General features: G+C 36.9%; 1 protein-coding gene across 1 annotated transcript in view; it reads right to left on the reverse strand.

The window, feature by feature from the left end:
- Window positions 1-10,222: 10,222 nt before the first annotated feature.
- The window catches only part of LOC148954293 (aly/REF export factor 2-like), an 84,234-nt gene continuing 76,176 nt past the window's right edge, over window positions 10,223-18,280 (reverse strand). The window contains exon 5 of the mRNA XM_089087009.1: window positions 10,223-10,462. Coding sequence (XP_088943135.1) covers window positions 10,350-10,462 — 113 coding nt within the window. The 3' untranslated portion in view covers window positions 10,223-10,349. The remainder of the gene's footprint in view (window positions 10,463-18,280) is intronic.

An 18,280-nucleotide genomic window follows, 5' to 3' on the forward strand; every position in this document is an offset into this window, starting at 1 on the left:
CAACCTTGTCCCAGTTTTGCTCCAAATAATGCCACTTGAATAATTAATCGCTATTTCTAGTTATACCTGCATCATGGAATTAATTTTTGGAATGAATGAACTTAAAACCAGAAGTTTTTCAAATTCAGGGTGCTAGAATAGGTTTGAAAATTAATTGTCCTTTTCGGACAGTAAAGGTCAACCATGCATACTTTTCTCAATAGCAGTTACTATATGTAAATAATGAACGAGTTGCCTAACTTACAGCCCCTACCCTGAGGGCTGTGGAGGGGAAGCATTCCCAAAGGTATAATTACTGGACCTGCATAAATATTTTACTCGTGTTCCTCCCAACATAGAGGGGGAAAAGGCCATGCAGGGCGTCATGAGCCGACGCATATTGTATTTAAACATCAGAAAACACAATTGAGGAGGTCGTGATAGCTTCAGCCACGTAGAAGACCAAGTCGTGCAGAACTTCCATCCCCATGAACAATAATACTCCTCTTTGTCCACTGAAATTTCTTTAGTGAAATTATTATGAAGAACTTATTCAACAAAAGCACTGTTCATCGAAAATTTTGACTAAATAATTAAATTTTGTCCAAAATTTGGTCCTAATTTGTATGAAGCTAGTAAGCAGTGCCTATTTGGTGGAAATGGAAATGAAGAAGGTAGTATTCCCTAATGGAGTAAATTTATCTTGTAATACAGAATTAAAAAAAAAAAGAAATACGATACTTGCAGAGCCAGATCTAGATTTTTCTCGGGGGGGGGGGGGGTAAATGTAGATTTTACCGTCCCCCTGCCACACTATTAATATTTAAATATTACAGCTTTCGTTAGAGTGAAAGGTGAACGTATTTCATGGAAAACAATGGTACCGGTATGTATTTACATATATGTTATTTGTCAACTCATAATTTAGTTCTTCAACTTTTGAAAGATGCATAATATTATTGATTAGAAAAAAACTTCACTCTCAAATATAGCCTAAGCCTAGTAAAATGGTAGTGGGTTGGGTTAATCAAATGTAAAACGTAACATCCATGAAACATATATTAACCCAGTACAATTATCAAACAGTTCGTGGCAAAAAACTGAGCAGTGACTCAATAGTAACCGCAACTCTAAAACTTGGAATTTTGACAACAAAAGATACATGGAAAGAATTAGCTTTCAATGCCGATTCCGACTTATGAAATTCATAAAGTTTAATTTACCCATCAAAAACTACAAGCCTGAGAAAATTTGCCGGATTTTCCAGAAAGGAGAAAATCATAGGCAGCGGTATTAGCCTAAGTAAAGAACCATTTTGGCACAATGTATTATAATTTTTTTTTTCTTTAGATCAGGGCACTTCGTACAGAAAAGTTGTCTTAGAAACTTCGAAAAGGGCTCATTCGATTCAAAATTGGAATGGCTTGTGCCCTTTTTAATAGTCGAAAGTGATAGGAAGGCAACTAACACCCCTTCTACGCCCACCATTTCCCCAAACACATCCAATCAAAACTTTGAGATAGCCATTTTGTTCAGCGTAGTGAATTTCCACATAGAAATTATGTTTTGAGGAGGACACTCCCCCACAACCCTCAGGGCAAGGGTTGAAAGTTATGCCCTGGGGGCATATAAGATTTTTATAGATAGCGTTTTCGTAGAAACTTCAAAAAGAGCTCCATTTGAATGGAAATTCAAAGGGCTAGTGCCCTTTTTAATAGTTGAAAATGATTGGAGGGCCAGTAAACCCCCTCCTACGCCCACCTTTTCCCCAAGCACATCCAATCACAATTTAGAGATAGCCATTTTGTTCAACGTAGTTGAAAGTTCTGAAAATTGGGCCTTTGAGAATGACAACCCCCCCATAGCCCTCAGGGCAAGGGTTATAAGTTATGCCCTGGGGGTATATAAGGTTTTCATAAAAAACGCTGTTGTAGAAACTTCAAAATGGGCTCATTCGATTGGGAATCGAAATGGCTAGTGCCCTTTTTAATAGTCGAAAGTGATTGGAAGGCAACAAACACACCTTCGACGCCCACTATTTCCCCAAACACATCCAATCAAAATTTTGAGACAGCCATTTTGTTCAATGTATATGAAAGTTTTGGAAATTATGTATTTAAGCAGGACACGCCTCCCACAGTGTCCAGGGAACGAGATACAAGCTATGTCCTTGGGGCATATAAGGTTTTTATTGAAAGCTTTGTCGTAGAAACTTCAAAAAGGGCTCATTCGATTGGAAATTCGAAGGGCTAATGCTCTTTTTCATAATCGAAAAAAGTGATTAGAGGGCAACTATCCCCCCTCTCACGCCCACCATTCCCCAAACACATACAATCAAAATTTTGAGATAGCCATTTTATTCAACGTCGTTGAAAAATCTGGAAATTAGGTCTTCGAGGATTACAACCCCCCCCCCCCACAGCCCTCAGGGCAAGGGTTGTCAGTTATGCCCTTGTGTTATATGAAGTTTTTATAGAAGGAGTTTTTGTAGAAACTTCAAAAAGGGCTCATTCAATTGGAAATTGAAAAAGCTAGAGCCCCTTTTAATATTCAAAGGTGATTGAAGAACAACTAACCCCCCTCTCTCGCCCGCCATTTCCCCAAACACATCCAATCGAATTTTTGAGATATTCATTTTGGTCAACGTAGTTGAAAGTTCTGAAAATTAGGTCTTTGAAGATGACAAGAAAGTTTTGTCATAGAAACTTCAAAAAGGGCTCATTTGATTGGAAATTGAAAGGGCTAGTGCGTTTTTTACTAGTCGAAAGTGATCAGAGGGCAAATGTCTCCCACCGCACCTATCATTTCCTCAAACAGTTGCAATCAAAATTTCGATATAGCCATTTAGTTAAGCCTATCAGAAAGGTCTGGAATTCATGGCTTTGAAGAAAACAAATCCCCCCAGCCTTGTTGACACGAGTCGTAAATTATGGACTAGGGATAAATAGACGTTTTATAGAAAGTGTGGTCATATAAATTTCAAAGGGGGGCTCATTGGATTGGTAATCAGACACTAGTGCCCTTTTTAAGAGTCAAAGTGATCAGAGGGCAGCTACCCTCTCACCCCTACACACACGTCATATTGTCCCAAAATGCGTCTAATAGAAATTTTGAGATAGCCATTCTATTCAAAATAGTCTAAATATCGTATAACAAGGCTTTTGGGGTTGAAAGAAACCCCAGAGACTATGAGCAAGGGTTGTAAGTTATGCCCAGGGGGTATTAAAGGTTTTTATGGAACGGTCGGTTGTTTAACTTCAGAAGAGGCTCAGTCTTTCTCCCTGAAAAAGACTATGTCAATATAAAACGAACAGAAATTAATCCAAAAATTGTGTACAAAATAGGTTTTTCAATAAAAGTAAAGAACTCCATTAAACCAAAAATGAACAAAAATAGAATCAACTAATCTACCAAGCATACAGCTACCACAAATCAGTATTAATAAATAAATGAAACCCAAAACGAGCACAAATTAATATGAGTAGAGTTCTAAACCCCATGCTTTCTAAAAGCCAGAATATCATTTGCACTTTACTGAAAAAAGTCTTTTAAATATTTTCACTTTTATAACTTCAAGAAATCAAAAATTAATTCAGATTTTAAGGAATAAATATGTATATTAAACTGACAATGCACATTTTTTTCAGTAAATTCATTTGAATTTTTTGGCGACCATTTGAGACCAATTAGCCTATTGGTCTTCAAAGTGCAAGGAAAAAATTAGTGCGAGCGTACACCCCCGGGGGTTATTAAAATGGGCACAGCCTTATATTTCTAAAAGCGCTGCATTTTATGTTGCCAATTTTAGCAATTCACCAATTCGCTTCAACTTTTGATTTAGTGATTCAACGTATTCAGGAATATATTCTACGGATTTCGAATTTCCGCTGATGTAAATAGATAGATTTTTATTGGTGTAAATAAATCCTCAAATCTGGTTTAGACTATGCTAAAAAGTGACTCTACGCCAACCAATAAAATGCTTCTGGCGAAAGTAAGTAAACGAAATATTAGAAGAATCCCAAATTTAGCCACATTACGATAGTGCAGAGGAAAGAGTTGCGCAGACTGATCATTGGACTATCGGTTCAATCCCGCATGTCGTAAGGAAGGAGGTCGTGTCTTGAAATTTGGTAACTAATTTTTCTTTTCTCTGAAGGATTACAGGATTTTTACAAAATTGTGTTCAAATAACTTTTTTTTCATAAAGACTGTCTTATTTTCACTGACTGGGGTTTATTACGGGGTACGTGGACGTTTATTTATTTGTTTTTCTGCGCTTTATAGCCGTCAAACTGGCCCTAAAGACCATAGTGCCTTCCCTATAAAAGTTATAACAAAGTATTTTTCAAAAATATTTAAAAACTGGCGTGTCAATTGGGGAGAGGAGTTTTCTCCTTGATCTTTTGCCCCCCCCCTCCTTGATTTGAGTTTTTTTTTTATAAAAGGTTTTACGGGTTCATGGTGCTAGAATGGGTTTGAAAATTAATGTTAAGAAGATTAAGTCGCTAAGGTCAGGAATAAGTGAAGATGAAAAGGTAAAGTTGGGTAACGAAAAGATTGATCAAGTGAACAGCTTCACTTACCTTGGTAGTATTATTAGTAAAGAAAGTAGGATTATATCCACAATTGAACCGATGGATCTCTTATTAAAATTTTGAAAGTTTCATCAAAAATACACTATTTGACGTTCATGCGACACTTTGGTTTTTTAAATGCTCAAATGGAATAAAGATACATGCGAAGCAATAGTCATTCGCGTTAGTTTTTTACTCTAGTTTGGCGTTTTGGACTGTTCACATTCAGCTATCAATGAATCATATTACGAAAAATGAATCATTTTTCCATTTTTATCTGTTTTTGGATCAGTTTTCATCAACTGTTTATGTTAATTTTTTCTTCTACATAGCCTAAGGGTGTGTGAAACCATTGGGGGGAGGGGGAGGGGGGTGGGGATGAATTTTAAAAAACGCGAACAAAACCATAAAAAGGAGCATAAAATTAGCAGACCAAGGCGGAGGGTACTATTCGTACTATTGTTCTTCCATTGGGGCAAGAAGAACTTTTATTGGGGAAGAAATGGTTTTTTTGTTGAAGCAGAACGTGGGAGGCGAGGTCGACGGGATGAATATTGACAAGGGAAAATGGGAGTTGTCCGAAGATTATGAAGGGCATTGTTAGCAAAACGCAAGGACATTTTTGCTCTCCTTTCGTTAAGTGTGACTAGATTGGCTCTCCGAAGAAGGAACATTTAAGGCACTTTAGCCTCATTGAAGATAACTCTTAGGCACCTTTTTTGGACTGCCTCTATTCTGTCCAACAATTCAATTGAGATGCCAAGCAGGACAGGCGTACCCGAGGATTGGGCGTACTAAAGAGAAGAAATCCTCAACCAATGTGATTTACAACATTTAAATTTTTAAGTCGTTTAAGGAGGGAAAATGCGGCATTTGTACGTTTTAAAGTATCATAGCGCAGTACCGCTGCCTAAGTAAAGAGCAATGTGGGCACAGTGTATTTTTTTTTTCTTAGACCAGGGCAGGGCACTTCGTATAGAAAGTTGTCATAGAAACTTTGAAAAGGGCTCATTCGATTGAAAAAGTGCCCTTTTTAATAGTCGAAGTGATTGGAGGGCAACCAGCCCCCGTCCACGCCCATCATTTCCCCAATCACATCAAATCCAAATTTCTAGATAGCCATTTTGTTCAGCGTAGTTGAAAGGTCCGGAAATTATGTCTTTGAGGATGCCACCCCCCCCCCACATACACACACAGCTCTCAGGGCACGGGTGGAAAGTTATACCCTGAGGACATATGAGGTTTTTTTCTAGAAAGAGTGGTCGTATAAACTTCGGAGGGACTCCTTGGATTGGTACTCAGAAGCTCTAGTGCCCCTTTTATGAGTCAAAGTGATAGGACGGTAGATATCCCCCCCCCCACATTTTGTATTTCCCTGAAATGCATCTTATAGTAATTTTGAGATGGCAATATGCCGTCGTAGGAGCTTCGAATAGGACTCATTCGATTGGAAATTGAAAGAGCTAGTGCCCTTTCTGATAGTCGAATGTGATTGGAGGGCAACCAGTCCCCCCAATGCCCATCATTTCTCCAAACACATCCAATAAAAATTTTGAGATGGTCATTTTGTCCAGAGTAGTTGAAAGGTCCAGAAATTATGTCTGAGGATAACGACCCCCCTCCCCCAGAGCCCTCAGGATAAGGATTGTAAGTTATGCCACGAACCCGAGGGTATATAAGGTTTTAATTGAAAGGGTCCAAAGAGCATATGACAACGTCTTCAGGGTGAACACAACCCCCCAGAGCCCAGGGGCAAGGGCTGTAAGTTATGCCCCGTGGCATATAAGGTTTTTATGGAACGGGTGGTCTTATAAATTTTGTATCGGATGGGGCTCATTTGATTGGAAGTCTCAAGTTTTAGTACCCTTTTTAAGAGTAAAAAGTGAATGGAGGGCAATCCGCCCTCCCTAAGCCTATCATTCCTCAAAACACATCCGATCAAAACTGCAAGAGAGCTATTTTGTTCAGCATTGTTAAAAGGTTCAGTAATTATGTCTTTGAAAAACCTTCCCATATTTTTCAGGGCAATGGCTGCAAGTTAAGCAATTTGTTCATTGTTTACATATAGTGTATGTTTTTTTGAAAATCATGCATGTTTAAAATTTACTTTCCAAGAAAACGTAGGGCATCCAGGTGAGCATTTCAGAGGATGTTGAGGGGAGTGTTAAACTAAATCAAAACACGTTATGTGTATACGGATTGTCAAAAGGGCGTAACACACGAATGACTGGGTATATTAATTTGAAACTTTCAGGAAATGATAAGGGAGATGATCAAAAAGGCAATATTTGCCTGCTACCAATACTACTACAGATACCACCACTACTACTATTACACTACTCCATTTACAATATTGAGTGGAAATTTGAACTAAATCAAAAGACGCTATGTGCATGCACATTGTCAAGATAATGTATCTCAAGATTTAATTTAGGTAGTAAGTTGGAACTTTCAGAGAATACTTAAAGGGGAAGATCATCTCACCAAAAGGCAAAATGTGCTCGCTACTGCCAATACTATTATCATTGCTACATTTACTGCTACCGCTACTGCTTCAACTACTAACACTTCTAATGCAACTAGTTGCACGGCAAAGAGCATTAAGACGAAAATTTCAAGAAGTATATGACTATACAGGTTATTAAAAGGACATATCAGCAATGTCAAAGTAGTGAATAATTATATTAAGATGAAACTTCCAGGATTTGATGAGGGATGATCTACTGGCCAAAAGGCAATATGTTAATACTACTGCTGCTACTAGTACTACCGCAATTGTCACTGTATAATAGCGGTAGTACTAGTAGTATCAATACTACTACTGTTACTACTATTACAACCATGCCTAAGGGTATGAAGGTGAAATCTTCATGAGCTATTGAGGGGGAAGTTGAACTTGATCAAAAGATGCCGTCTGTGTTAAGGTTGTCAAAAGGGCGTAACAGCAATATCTTAGGAACAGTTTAGTGTGAATTTGAAACTAACATGACTTGTTATGGGGGATGTTGAACGAACAAGAAAATATTGTTAGATCATATCAAAAGAAAATATTTGCTTCCTAATGCTACTGCTTCTTCTCATACTACTATAGCTACTTCTACTTCCACTACTGCCACTAAAGCTAAGACTCCTACTATTAATTTTACTGCTACTATTAAAATCAAGGGTATTAGGGCAAAAAGTTTGGGATATATTGAAACTGTATGCAACTAAATCGAAACACACTATGCCCACATAGGTTGTCAAGAGTCCGCATCAGAAATGCTTCAGGAGCGGTTGATGGATTAAGTTGAAACTTTCAGCGTATGTTGAAGGGGATATTGAAGAAACCAAAGGTGATTTGCGCATACTGCTACTAACGCTACTATAACTATTGCTACTACGCAAGCTAAGGGTATACCCTTAGCTTGCGTTAGCTTGCGTAGCTACAGTTAGTTACAGCTTCGTAGTTATACTTCGTTTACTTGCGTAGTTACAGCTTCACCTTAATAATTAAGGTGAAGCTTTTAAGGAATATCTAGGCGGATGTTGAACTAAATCAAAACAAAACTATGAGCTTGTGGACTTTCAAAAAGGTGACAAAGCAATATCTCAAGAACGAGTTACATTATTAAGTTAGACTTTAGTGGTAAGTTGAGGCAAATTTTGAACTAGCCAGAAGGCACTATGTGTATACAATTAATACCACCACTACAGTTACTGTAACTAATGACGCTAAGGGTATTAAGTTAAAAATTAAGGGAACGTTTAGGGAGAGTTTCAATTAAACGAAAAAACTGTACGCATGCAGGTTTTCAAAAGGTCATATAAGCAATCTCATAAGTAGCACCACTCTATAATAGCTGGAAATATCATTGAAACTTTTAAAGATGCTAGTTCGGTTCAAAATTCCAAACACATCCAGTTAAAATTTTGAGACGGACATTTTGTTCAGCATAGTAGAACGCTCCAGCAACCATGACTCTAGGGATACTGGGCATGTCAACCGCCCACAATTCTGCAATTAGTCCATTATGCTTTAAAACTCAATGTTGCTTTAAAACTAAATCAAAAGGCATGGTTTGTATGGTTGCTAATAAGACATCTCAGCAATATATCGAGAGTGACTGGGGGTATTGAGTTGAAACTTTTTGGGCTACTACTATTACTATTTCTGCTCTTACAATTTAAATAAATAAAAAGATGTAAGTATACCCAGGTTGTCAAACAGTTCGTAGTAAACGAACTGCAAGTAAGGAGCGATGCAGCTCAATAGTAGACGAAACTATAAAAAACAGAGTCTTGATAACAATATATACATTATACATCAAAAGAATCAAATTTTGATGCTTATTTAAAATATGTAAAATTCATCAAGTTTAATGATACCCATCAAAAGTTACGAGCGTGAGAAAATTTGGCCAATTTTGAAAAAGGGGGGAAACATCCCCGAAACACCATGCGATCTTAATGAAAATCACACCATCAGATTCAGCATACCAGAGAGTCCTTTTGTAGAGGTTTCAAGCTCCTATTTACAAAAACGTGGATTTTTGGTAGGTCTTAAAAAATATATTATTTGGGATACATGGGACAATCGAGGACAGGGAGGGCATATTATCAGAAAAGTGACTATGATATTTGAAAGTAACATCAAATATTATCTATTTGTCCTACTCTTATTTTATTTGGATATTTCCTTCAGAAAATGCCAAAGCCTGGCTTGCTAACATTCTATTTTCTATCACCATTTATTGTTATATTTTCAGTAGTTTTTACAGTTCCATCATTTCCCCTAGTATAGCATATGGAGTACTGGCTAAAAAAAACCTGAAATCCAGGGGAAAGGGGCAGGCGCACACCCATGGGGAGGGGTAAGACTAAAAAGGCTGTAACCCCCCACCCCTCCCCTCAAGAGAAAAAAATTACACTCTGTTTCGAAATCCACCAATTCAGTATGTGATGACATCACATGCTGAATACTGGTTTGCAAGAGTTACATTTCACTACAACTATGAAATAAATAGCTGCATTTCTGCATTCCTATTCCTTAAGAAATGCACAAAAAAAAGTATTTCATATATTCCAAACTCCGCAAAGGAACATTTCTCACGCATGCTTTCTTTTTTTTTCTTTTTTTTTGTGGTGGTGAATGGGAGAAAACCGAGTTTTTATTAGTGCAAGTGTTTGGTGTCACCTCTTATGTTTCACTATGAAACAGCTTTTGACAAGACTATTTTGGCAAAAATGAGAGTGTTACTAGCAACGCAAAGGTAAGGGTATATGTTATACACTTTCACCGAATGTCGACATTCACCGAAGAAAGTTAGAAATAACGATATTTAACAAATATTTCGGGCATACACCAAGCGACTATGTTTTTGTTGACATTCACCGGTGAATGTCGACATTCAACATATTTCTGACATTTGCGGTAACATATACATATAAGGTATATATATATATATATATATATATATATATATATATATATATATATATATATACATAATATAGGACAACTGAGTCCTCTGCACATGGATTTTTGCAAAAAAACCGTGTCCAAAAGGTATATATATATATATATATATACCTTTTGGACACAGAGGCTTTTTGCAAAAATCCATGTGCAGAGGACTCAGTTTCAACTTGCTGGCATTTGTTTCTAGAATAAAACTAAAAATGAATTGAACAAAACTTTGGATTCTTTACTTTCACTTGTTTGAAAACAGAATTTTAAAAAGCACAAAGAGACTCGAATATTCTAAGGCAATTTTAGAAAATATAACTGAACGCTGGTGTGTGAATGGCATTCTACGAAATGTCCATTTTGATGTAGGAGTCGAGTTCTTTGTCCAACTGTTCAGCCGTGAGAGGCTTTCTTCCTCCACGACCACTTCCGCGAGAACCTCGACCACGTGAGCGACCTAGAAAAAAAAATCTGTCAAAGACCTTAGAATTAAAGAGCCAAAGAATTACTTTCTCAGAACTTATAGCTTGAAGAACTGGGTTGTTCAGAAACAGAGCTCTGCAAATTAATAGGTACAAATTTTCAATCGTCACTCGGCTATATATATATATATATATATATATATATATATATATATATATATATATATATATATATATATATATATATATTATTTTGGATAGTTGGGAATGTAGCTCTTTCTTGGATATATATTAGAGTGTGTAATACATCTTCGTATGGTATTGCTTTTTCTTTTCTTTACGACGCAGTAAAACTTATCGAGTTGACACAGCTCATTGGAGAGAGAGAGCAGTAGATGCATTATATAAGAAAGCCAGTTACACCATTACATCTCTTTTAGTTTAGCACCCCCGTATGGATTAACCCTCCTACAAACCACTTGCTATCATCACTGGTTACATCGCTTTCATCATCATTTTCATGTGATAAATTGTATGCACTCACCTTCAAGATACACTTACCTTCAAATGCCACTTATTCTATCTAGTGACGAAATCATACAAACTAATGCAGAGGTAGCAATGGTTCCGTCTGGGGTCAATAAGGTCCAATTTATAAGAAGGGACTAGCACCTCCCCCCCCGTCCTTCAGAAGTGGACAATTTTATAAAAGTGAAAATAATAAATTCAGCCCTTCTACTGTCATAAATGTGTCAAATAAAATAATGTTTATCAAACTTGTTGCAACAAATGAAATTTGATGAACGAACAAAATACAAAACCGAAGATAAAAAAGAAAAATTAGAAAACTAATTGCGAATGTAATCTAAGTTTTAATAAATTAATTAATTAATAAAATATGACAATGAAATCATTTAACATATAGATTAGATCAGTATTGATTCAGTCTTTGAACAGTTAAGGTCTATCTATTCTTTTAAAAAGGATTAATCCCAGTTTTGAACCAGTTGTCGGTAAAGGATTTTATTCTGATTTAATTAGACACTGAATTCTTTCAGTAGTTACGAAATAGTGAGAACACTTCTACGTCTCATAAACTATTTAAATATTTATTCAGTATCTGTAACCTAGTGGAATGTGTGACGTCACTGGATAAATTGAATTGACTGGAGTTTTCTGTCCAATGCATTAATTGAACTTTTGGCTTTCTTAAATTGAGTTAATTTCATAAGATATCCAAGTGCGGTATGCCAGTTTGGCAGTAATAAGGATTATTATTCATCAGCATTCATTCCGCAAACATCTAAATACACAGGCAGTGAAATAACTTGAAAAACCAGTTCCTTTTGACAAGAATTGTCATGTTAAGTGGAAATCTTACTTTAGAAGACTTGCTATGTTAAGTGGAAATTTTGTGAGAATAATTACAGTCACTGGAATAGTCACTCGGATGAATTTGTGAGGCTCGGCCCTCAAAGAAAGATAAGTAAACTTTCTAATTATTATAACCATATTTCCGGATTAATTATTACTTCTGTTAATTTATCTGAAACTCTACAAGAAATTAATCGAAAATTGAAAGGAATAGAAATAGTTTCGTCTTAGCAGGTTCAAGAACTGAGAAACGAACTATCTGCTATTTTATCACGAATTGATTCGACAATAGAGAATTTCTTGGAGGATACGTCACAATTAAAGAATGATTACCTAAGTTTGCAAGCTGAAATGTCGGCTACTAACGTAAAATTGCAAAGACTAGAAAATGAATCTAAAAAGTGTAATTTGGTCCAGTATAATTTCGATCCTACAAACAAAGGTTCTTCGTTACGAGAAGATGTAATGAAAGCACTGAACTTCCATGTGCCAAATTTAGGGCTGAAAATGATGGACATTAGACATTTTTCGGCTAAACGCTAAACAAGGCACGCGACCGGTGTTGGTTAAGTTTACTAGCGGTTACATTCGTGATACTATATTGCGTTCCAGTGTGCACCTGAAAAGGGCGGGTCTTGGTGTTAGTCCCGATTATACAGAGCGTGAACTGTCTATCCGTAACCGCCTAAAGCCTTTTCTTGAACGGGCTAGAGGAGAAAATAGAGAAGCAAGACTAAGAGGGACGAAGTTATATATTGGTCAACAATGTTTTATGTATAGCTTTAATAAGCAGTCTGTAGTCGAGGTTACGAATGCCCCTAATATAGAGTCATCAGTGAGTACCATGACCCATTTTAAGGAAAATGTTGGACAAAAGTTTCACCGTAAACCTGGGTCTTCTATCAGTGCCGCAAAAAAGTTTAGTAAAGAGTTCGGTTTTCGAAAACAATCGGTTTAACCTGAAAGAATCTTGCAATTCAAAATCGCGTTCAGGATCTTCATCCTCATAAATCTTTCTTTAGTGTAGTGGAGGAGCTTAGTAGTGATAACGAAATAAATGGGGTGAACAGTGAAACTCCGGTTATTAAAAAAGGCTCCACATCAACTTTTGTCGGGCCTGTGGGGGCTCCCAAACGTAACAGCCAACAAATTATTAGCCAAGATAACCACCTAAGACAGAAGAGCAAGCCGGTTAGAGCTGATGACCCTAAAAGAGCCTAGGCAGCTATTTAACCCGTTACAACCCATTGGTTCAGTTAGTGGATAGGATAAGCAGGGCCATGGCGCAAATTACGAGTGTCATTTAGTGCATTGGAATGTTCAGGGTTTTTCGTATCTTAAAGTAGAGGGTCTTCTTAAATGTCGTGATTTTTCAATTGTATCATTAGTAGAAACGTGGCTGGAAAAAGAGGAGAGAATAGAAGGTTTTTCTTATTTACGATCACAAAGAAAGCGTTCGCAGAATGGTAGAACTTATGGAGGAGTTGCATTATTGATAACGAATAGATGGCGAAATGTATCTCGGTTGAAAAGTGTTTAATGTAATCTAGTATGGGTGCGTGTATCCTTTGGTAGTAACTCGTTTATCTTTTGTTCAGTGTATTTACCACCGGAAACTAGCCCTTTTCGTGATGAAGATACCTGGGAGATATTAGAAAATGATATGGATCGTTTTTCAGAACAGTTTCCGTCCGATTTTTTTTATTTTTCTAGGGGATTTTAATGGATATACAGGGGAGGACGAAGGAGCCCATGAGGAGGAGGTGGATCTCGAACTAGAAAAAATGAATAGAGTTTATATGATTGAGCCGTCGGTTATGAGGAGGACGGTCATCGGAGAAAGAATAATTGGGGTAAAAAATTATTGGATTTTTGTGGTAAGCATAATTTGGTTATTTTGAATGGGAGGACAGGGAAGGATAAAGGAGTGGGGGATTTTACATGTTTTTCGGCTATATCTCCAAGTGTTATAGATTATGGGGTTGTTAGTCTGGGGCTTCTTTCTTGTTGTGTGGATTTTGAGGTGATGGCGCTGGCTGGGTCGGATCATGTGCCTATTAGGGTTGAATTAGGAGGGGGAGGATGGGCTGAGAGCCGGAAAAAAAATTGGGGTTAAGGGAAAGATGGGTAATAAGCTTGAATGGAGGGAAGATTTAAGGTTTGATAATGATAGTGAGGAGAAGTTGAAAAAGGTACTAGTTGAAGATAGAGGGCTGGATTCATTTATTCAGAAGAGTGAGGATGTGGCAAGGGAAGGGGATATAGCTGGTTCTGTTGATTTTTTGTCAGGGGTTTTGTATAAGATAGGAACTAAGGTGGCACGTAGGAGAAAAATGGTAGGAGTACTGGTTTGATGAGTTTTTTGATAAGGAATGTGAGGAAAGGAAGGAGGTTTTAGTAGCTTTTAGATTGCTTAAGGCTAGTAGTACAGTTGATCTAGAAAATAATTTGCGGGTGTTTAGGGACAAGTGAAGAGGATATAAAAGGCTACTTAAGTTGAAGAAGAGGCGTTTTGAAGAGGAAGAGATTTCTCCCAAAAAATACGGGAGAAATTTAGCGTGGATGATACAACGGAGTTCTGGAAGTTAACTAGGAAATCAACAGAAAATAGAAGGTTGCCTGATTCAGTCCCTCACGCCGATACCTGGCCAGAATGCTTAGAACAAAAATACAAAGAGATATACACCGAAGAGAGAGCTGATGGGGAGATGGATAGCTTAGAAGAGACAGCCGATTTTGAGATGGATTCAGAGGACGCTAAACTACTGGAGCCGGTTGGACAGGAGGAAATATGGCACGCCTTGAAAAGCGTGAGAGGGAACTCAGCATCGGGCATCGACGGAGTACCAACTAAGCTGTTGAAATGGTCAAGAGCATGGATACTGCCAGTGCTTGCATTGATATTCTCGGCAATTCTAAGTACACCTCTATGGCCGCAAAATTGGCAAATATCGATTATGATCCCATTATTTAAGAAAGGAGAAATAAACTTGCACAAGAACTACAGGGGAACAAGTTTAGGAAGTTCTACCAGTAAGTTGTTTTGTAGAGTGCTGTCTAATAGGATGGATAAATGGTTCCAATATAAAGGTAGATTAATTGAATGTCAGGCAGGGTTTAGGGAAAACTATAGTACAATTAATCAAATATTTTGTTTACAGGTTTTAGTTAGTAAATATACGAGGCAGAGGGAAAATAGGCTATATACGGCGTTTTTGGACATTAGGGGAGCATTTGATCAAGTTTCAAGGAGTATGTTGAAAGGGGTGTTGGTGAAATTAGGATTGCCAATTAGGTTAGTAGAAGTTATAATGAAAATGTATGAGGTGGTTAAAGTAGTAGTGAAGGTAGGTATTTCTTATTCTGGGCCAATTTTAAGTAATGTAGGCCTTAAACAGGGATGCACTTTATCACCGCGTTTGTTGTCTCTTTTTATTAATGATATTGAGGAGTATTTTAAAAATAGAAATGTTCCTATGTTAAAATTAATGTCGCTGGAGCTCTTTTATTTATTATTTGCAGATGTCATAGTATTGCTTCCGAAATCGGCTCCGGATTTGCAAAAGATGTTAAAGATTTTGGATAGTTATCTGGGGACTAAAAAATTAGTTGTAAACATTGATAAATCAGTTACATTAGTTTTTGGAAAAGAAGAAAGGGAAAAGAATAAGCTTTATTTTAAAGGGAAAGAGATGAAAGAAGTTAAGGATTTTATTTATTTGGGATGTAAGTTCGCAAGTTCAGGGAAATGAAGCGATTAGGTGCAAATAGCGAGTTGGAAGGGTCAGAAGGCTTCATGGGCGTTATTGAAGAGTCCCCTTAGGCATCTAGGATCGGCAGATATTAAGCTACAGAAGAGAATTTTTGAGAGATGGTAGGCCCAGTATTGAATTACGGTGGGGAAGTTTGGAGGTTTGAAAAAGGGGAAAAAATAGAGAGAATTTATTTAGGACATTTCAGGAGACTTTTAGGGCTAAGCGGGAAATTTAATAGTCTGGTGTTAAAGGGTGATCTAGGATTTTTTTAATTGAGTGTAAAACTGTTAGTAAGAATTATAGGATACTGGGAAAAGATGATTCATTTACCGAATAATAGTTTATAAATGCAGCTTATCTGGAGGTGTTGCAGGATAGAAGGAAAAGTTCATGGGCTTCCCAGGTGAAATCAATCTTAATTTGGCGGATTATCTTGGTTTGGAATGAAGGGAAGGGGATAGGACTGGAAGTAGGAAATGTAGCAAAATTAGTAAAGGGTGTGCTTGAAGATCAGGAGATTCAGAAATGGCAGTGTGAAGTCGCAGCCTCGGTGTCCCTCGGCGTTTACCGGCAATGGAAGGAGGTCTGGGGATATGATATTTATTTTAAAGCGGGTTTAAATAGTGAAGAAATTAAATGGAGGGGTAATTTTCTAATATAAGGGAGGGGTAATTTTCCAGCACTTGGAGAAAGGAGGAAATATTTAGGGAGGGTAAGGGTAACCGACGGTCCTTACTCATGCCCTATGTGTGGAGAAAATGGTGAGGATCTGCTTCACTTCATGGCCCTTTGTCCCGAATTACAGGATTTAAGGAAAGAATTATTTTTTGATAATGTGGGGACAAGTGAGTGGTTGGTTTCAGTAAAGGGATCAAAAAATTATGGGACAATAAGAATGATAGCAAAATATATAAAATTGGGTTTGTCACATAGAGATAGATTTTTGTAAAGGGGGTGGGGTGAGTGTTGAAATTATTATTGTATGTGTGTAAGTTGTTTTCTTGTTTATTTTTTGTAGTCATGGCCCTTGGTAGATGTAATATATATCTATCTATGCATGTTAGTATATGGTATGGTGTGCTTTATTATGTTTTTGTTTTGTTTTGTAATTTTGCGTTGTTACTGTTATGTAGGCTACTATACTTTGCTATGAGTGTTATAATCATGTGCTAATATTTTGTGTGATTTTCCATTTTTTTTTTGCAATGGCCCAAAGCGGCATTTATTGCATTAAAATAGATATCTATCAATCTATCTATCTATCTATACACATAGATTACTAATTAATACATATGTCCATTAATAAGTAAAGCATAATCAAAATTATATACAATTTTTATAGATCATAGATAATAACTTCAATAGAGGCTAATCACAACTATAAATTAATTATAGTTGCAAGCACCCACTAGATTGCATAGCCCTTTCAACCGATTCTTCTACTATATAATCTATTGTATGTCATAGCATGGTCCTCGTATGTGTCCACTGTATGCAAGAACTTTCATATTTTCAGGCAAAAAAATACATTCTATAACTTTTTATTGATCATGAATCATTTACGTCAATGTTGCTAATTCGTGGTGGTTCTGACCTATCTTGCGTCCGGGGCTCCATCTTAATTACCTGTACTTCTTACGCTATATGCATAAGTGTTTCTAAGACTTGAACACTTGGGATTTTAATTTTGACAATATTCTTTTAACAAAGTTTAAAGGAATTTTTCGGCAAGCACCATTCGACGCAAGTTGAACAATTGCATAGCCTACTAAATTTTGGGCAAAATACCACTTACACAGTGACGTCTATTCAGTAAAATTTGGGGAGTAAGAGGGGGGAGAAAAATGTATGCTTCAAAACCTAAATGGATGCAAATTTGTCGTTTTAAATTTATTTAATTGAAATACAAAGAAATATTTTTCAACGAAAATACTCCCCCTAAAAGGTATTCTTCAAAATATGGGGGGGGGGGGGGGGGCAAAAAGTAATGGGTCCACATGCCGCCCCCTCCCCAATTGACGCAACTGTACATACGAGGTGAGTTCGCTAGGACTGCAATAGAACTTACCCACTGCATGATACATCAACATGTAAGTTTTCTGGTTTAAATTTTGAAGAGTTTAGTCAAATTTGAAAATATTTTCTAAAAATTTAATAAGATTTTTGGTTAAAATAAAAATTAGATTTCTTGGCATGCAAAACTGCCAAAAAAACTTTAAAATTTGGTTATAAGAGAAGTAAGGAAAAATTATTTAACAAAAACTTTAGACTAGAGACCAATTTGATCGATCTGCTTTCGATCCCTGGCGTTCTACCTATATCGATCGCCTATCTTATCTGCACTACAAATCAAATAGATATCAGTGACCCGGCTTAAATACTAGAACAACAATTGTGTGTAAACTTGTTATGATGTGGTACATGGTCCTTTCGAAATTATCGCCTGAGAAAATAGCGAACCAGCAAAAATAGCAGTATACTCGTACCAATACCAACTATCTAAGGTTAAATTAGTGAATATAGGCGTTATAGGCTATATACGGTAAAAAAAACCTCCTGAAAACTTCTGTATACTTCCCAATAACCAATACTATATGTTAACATTGGGTAAAGTTCATAACTTTTAGCCCTCCCTCTGGGAACTTCGGGGGATTAAGTCACCCTAAAAGACATATTTATCATATTTTCGACCATGCTGAACAAAACGGCTATCTCAAAATGTTG

Source organism: Artemia sp. Qi Xiang Cuo, chromosome 3 (assembly GCF_049724085.1).
Source record: "Artemia sp. Qi Xiang Cuo chromosome 3, ASM4972408v1, whole genome shotgun sequence".
In the NCBI taxonomy this organism is placed as follows: domain Eukaryota; kingdom Metazoa; phylum Arthropoda; class Branchiopoda; order Anostraca; family Artemiidae; genus Artemia; species Artemia sp. Qi Xiang Cuo.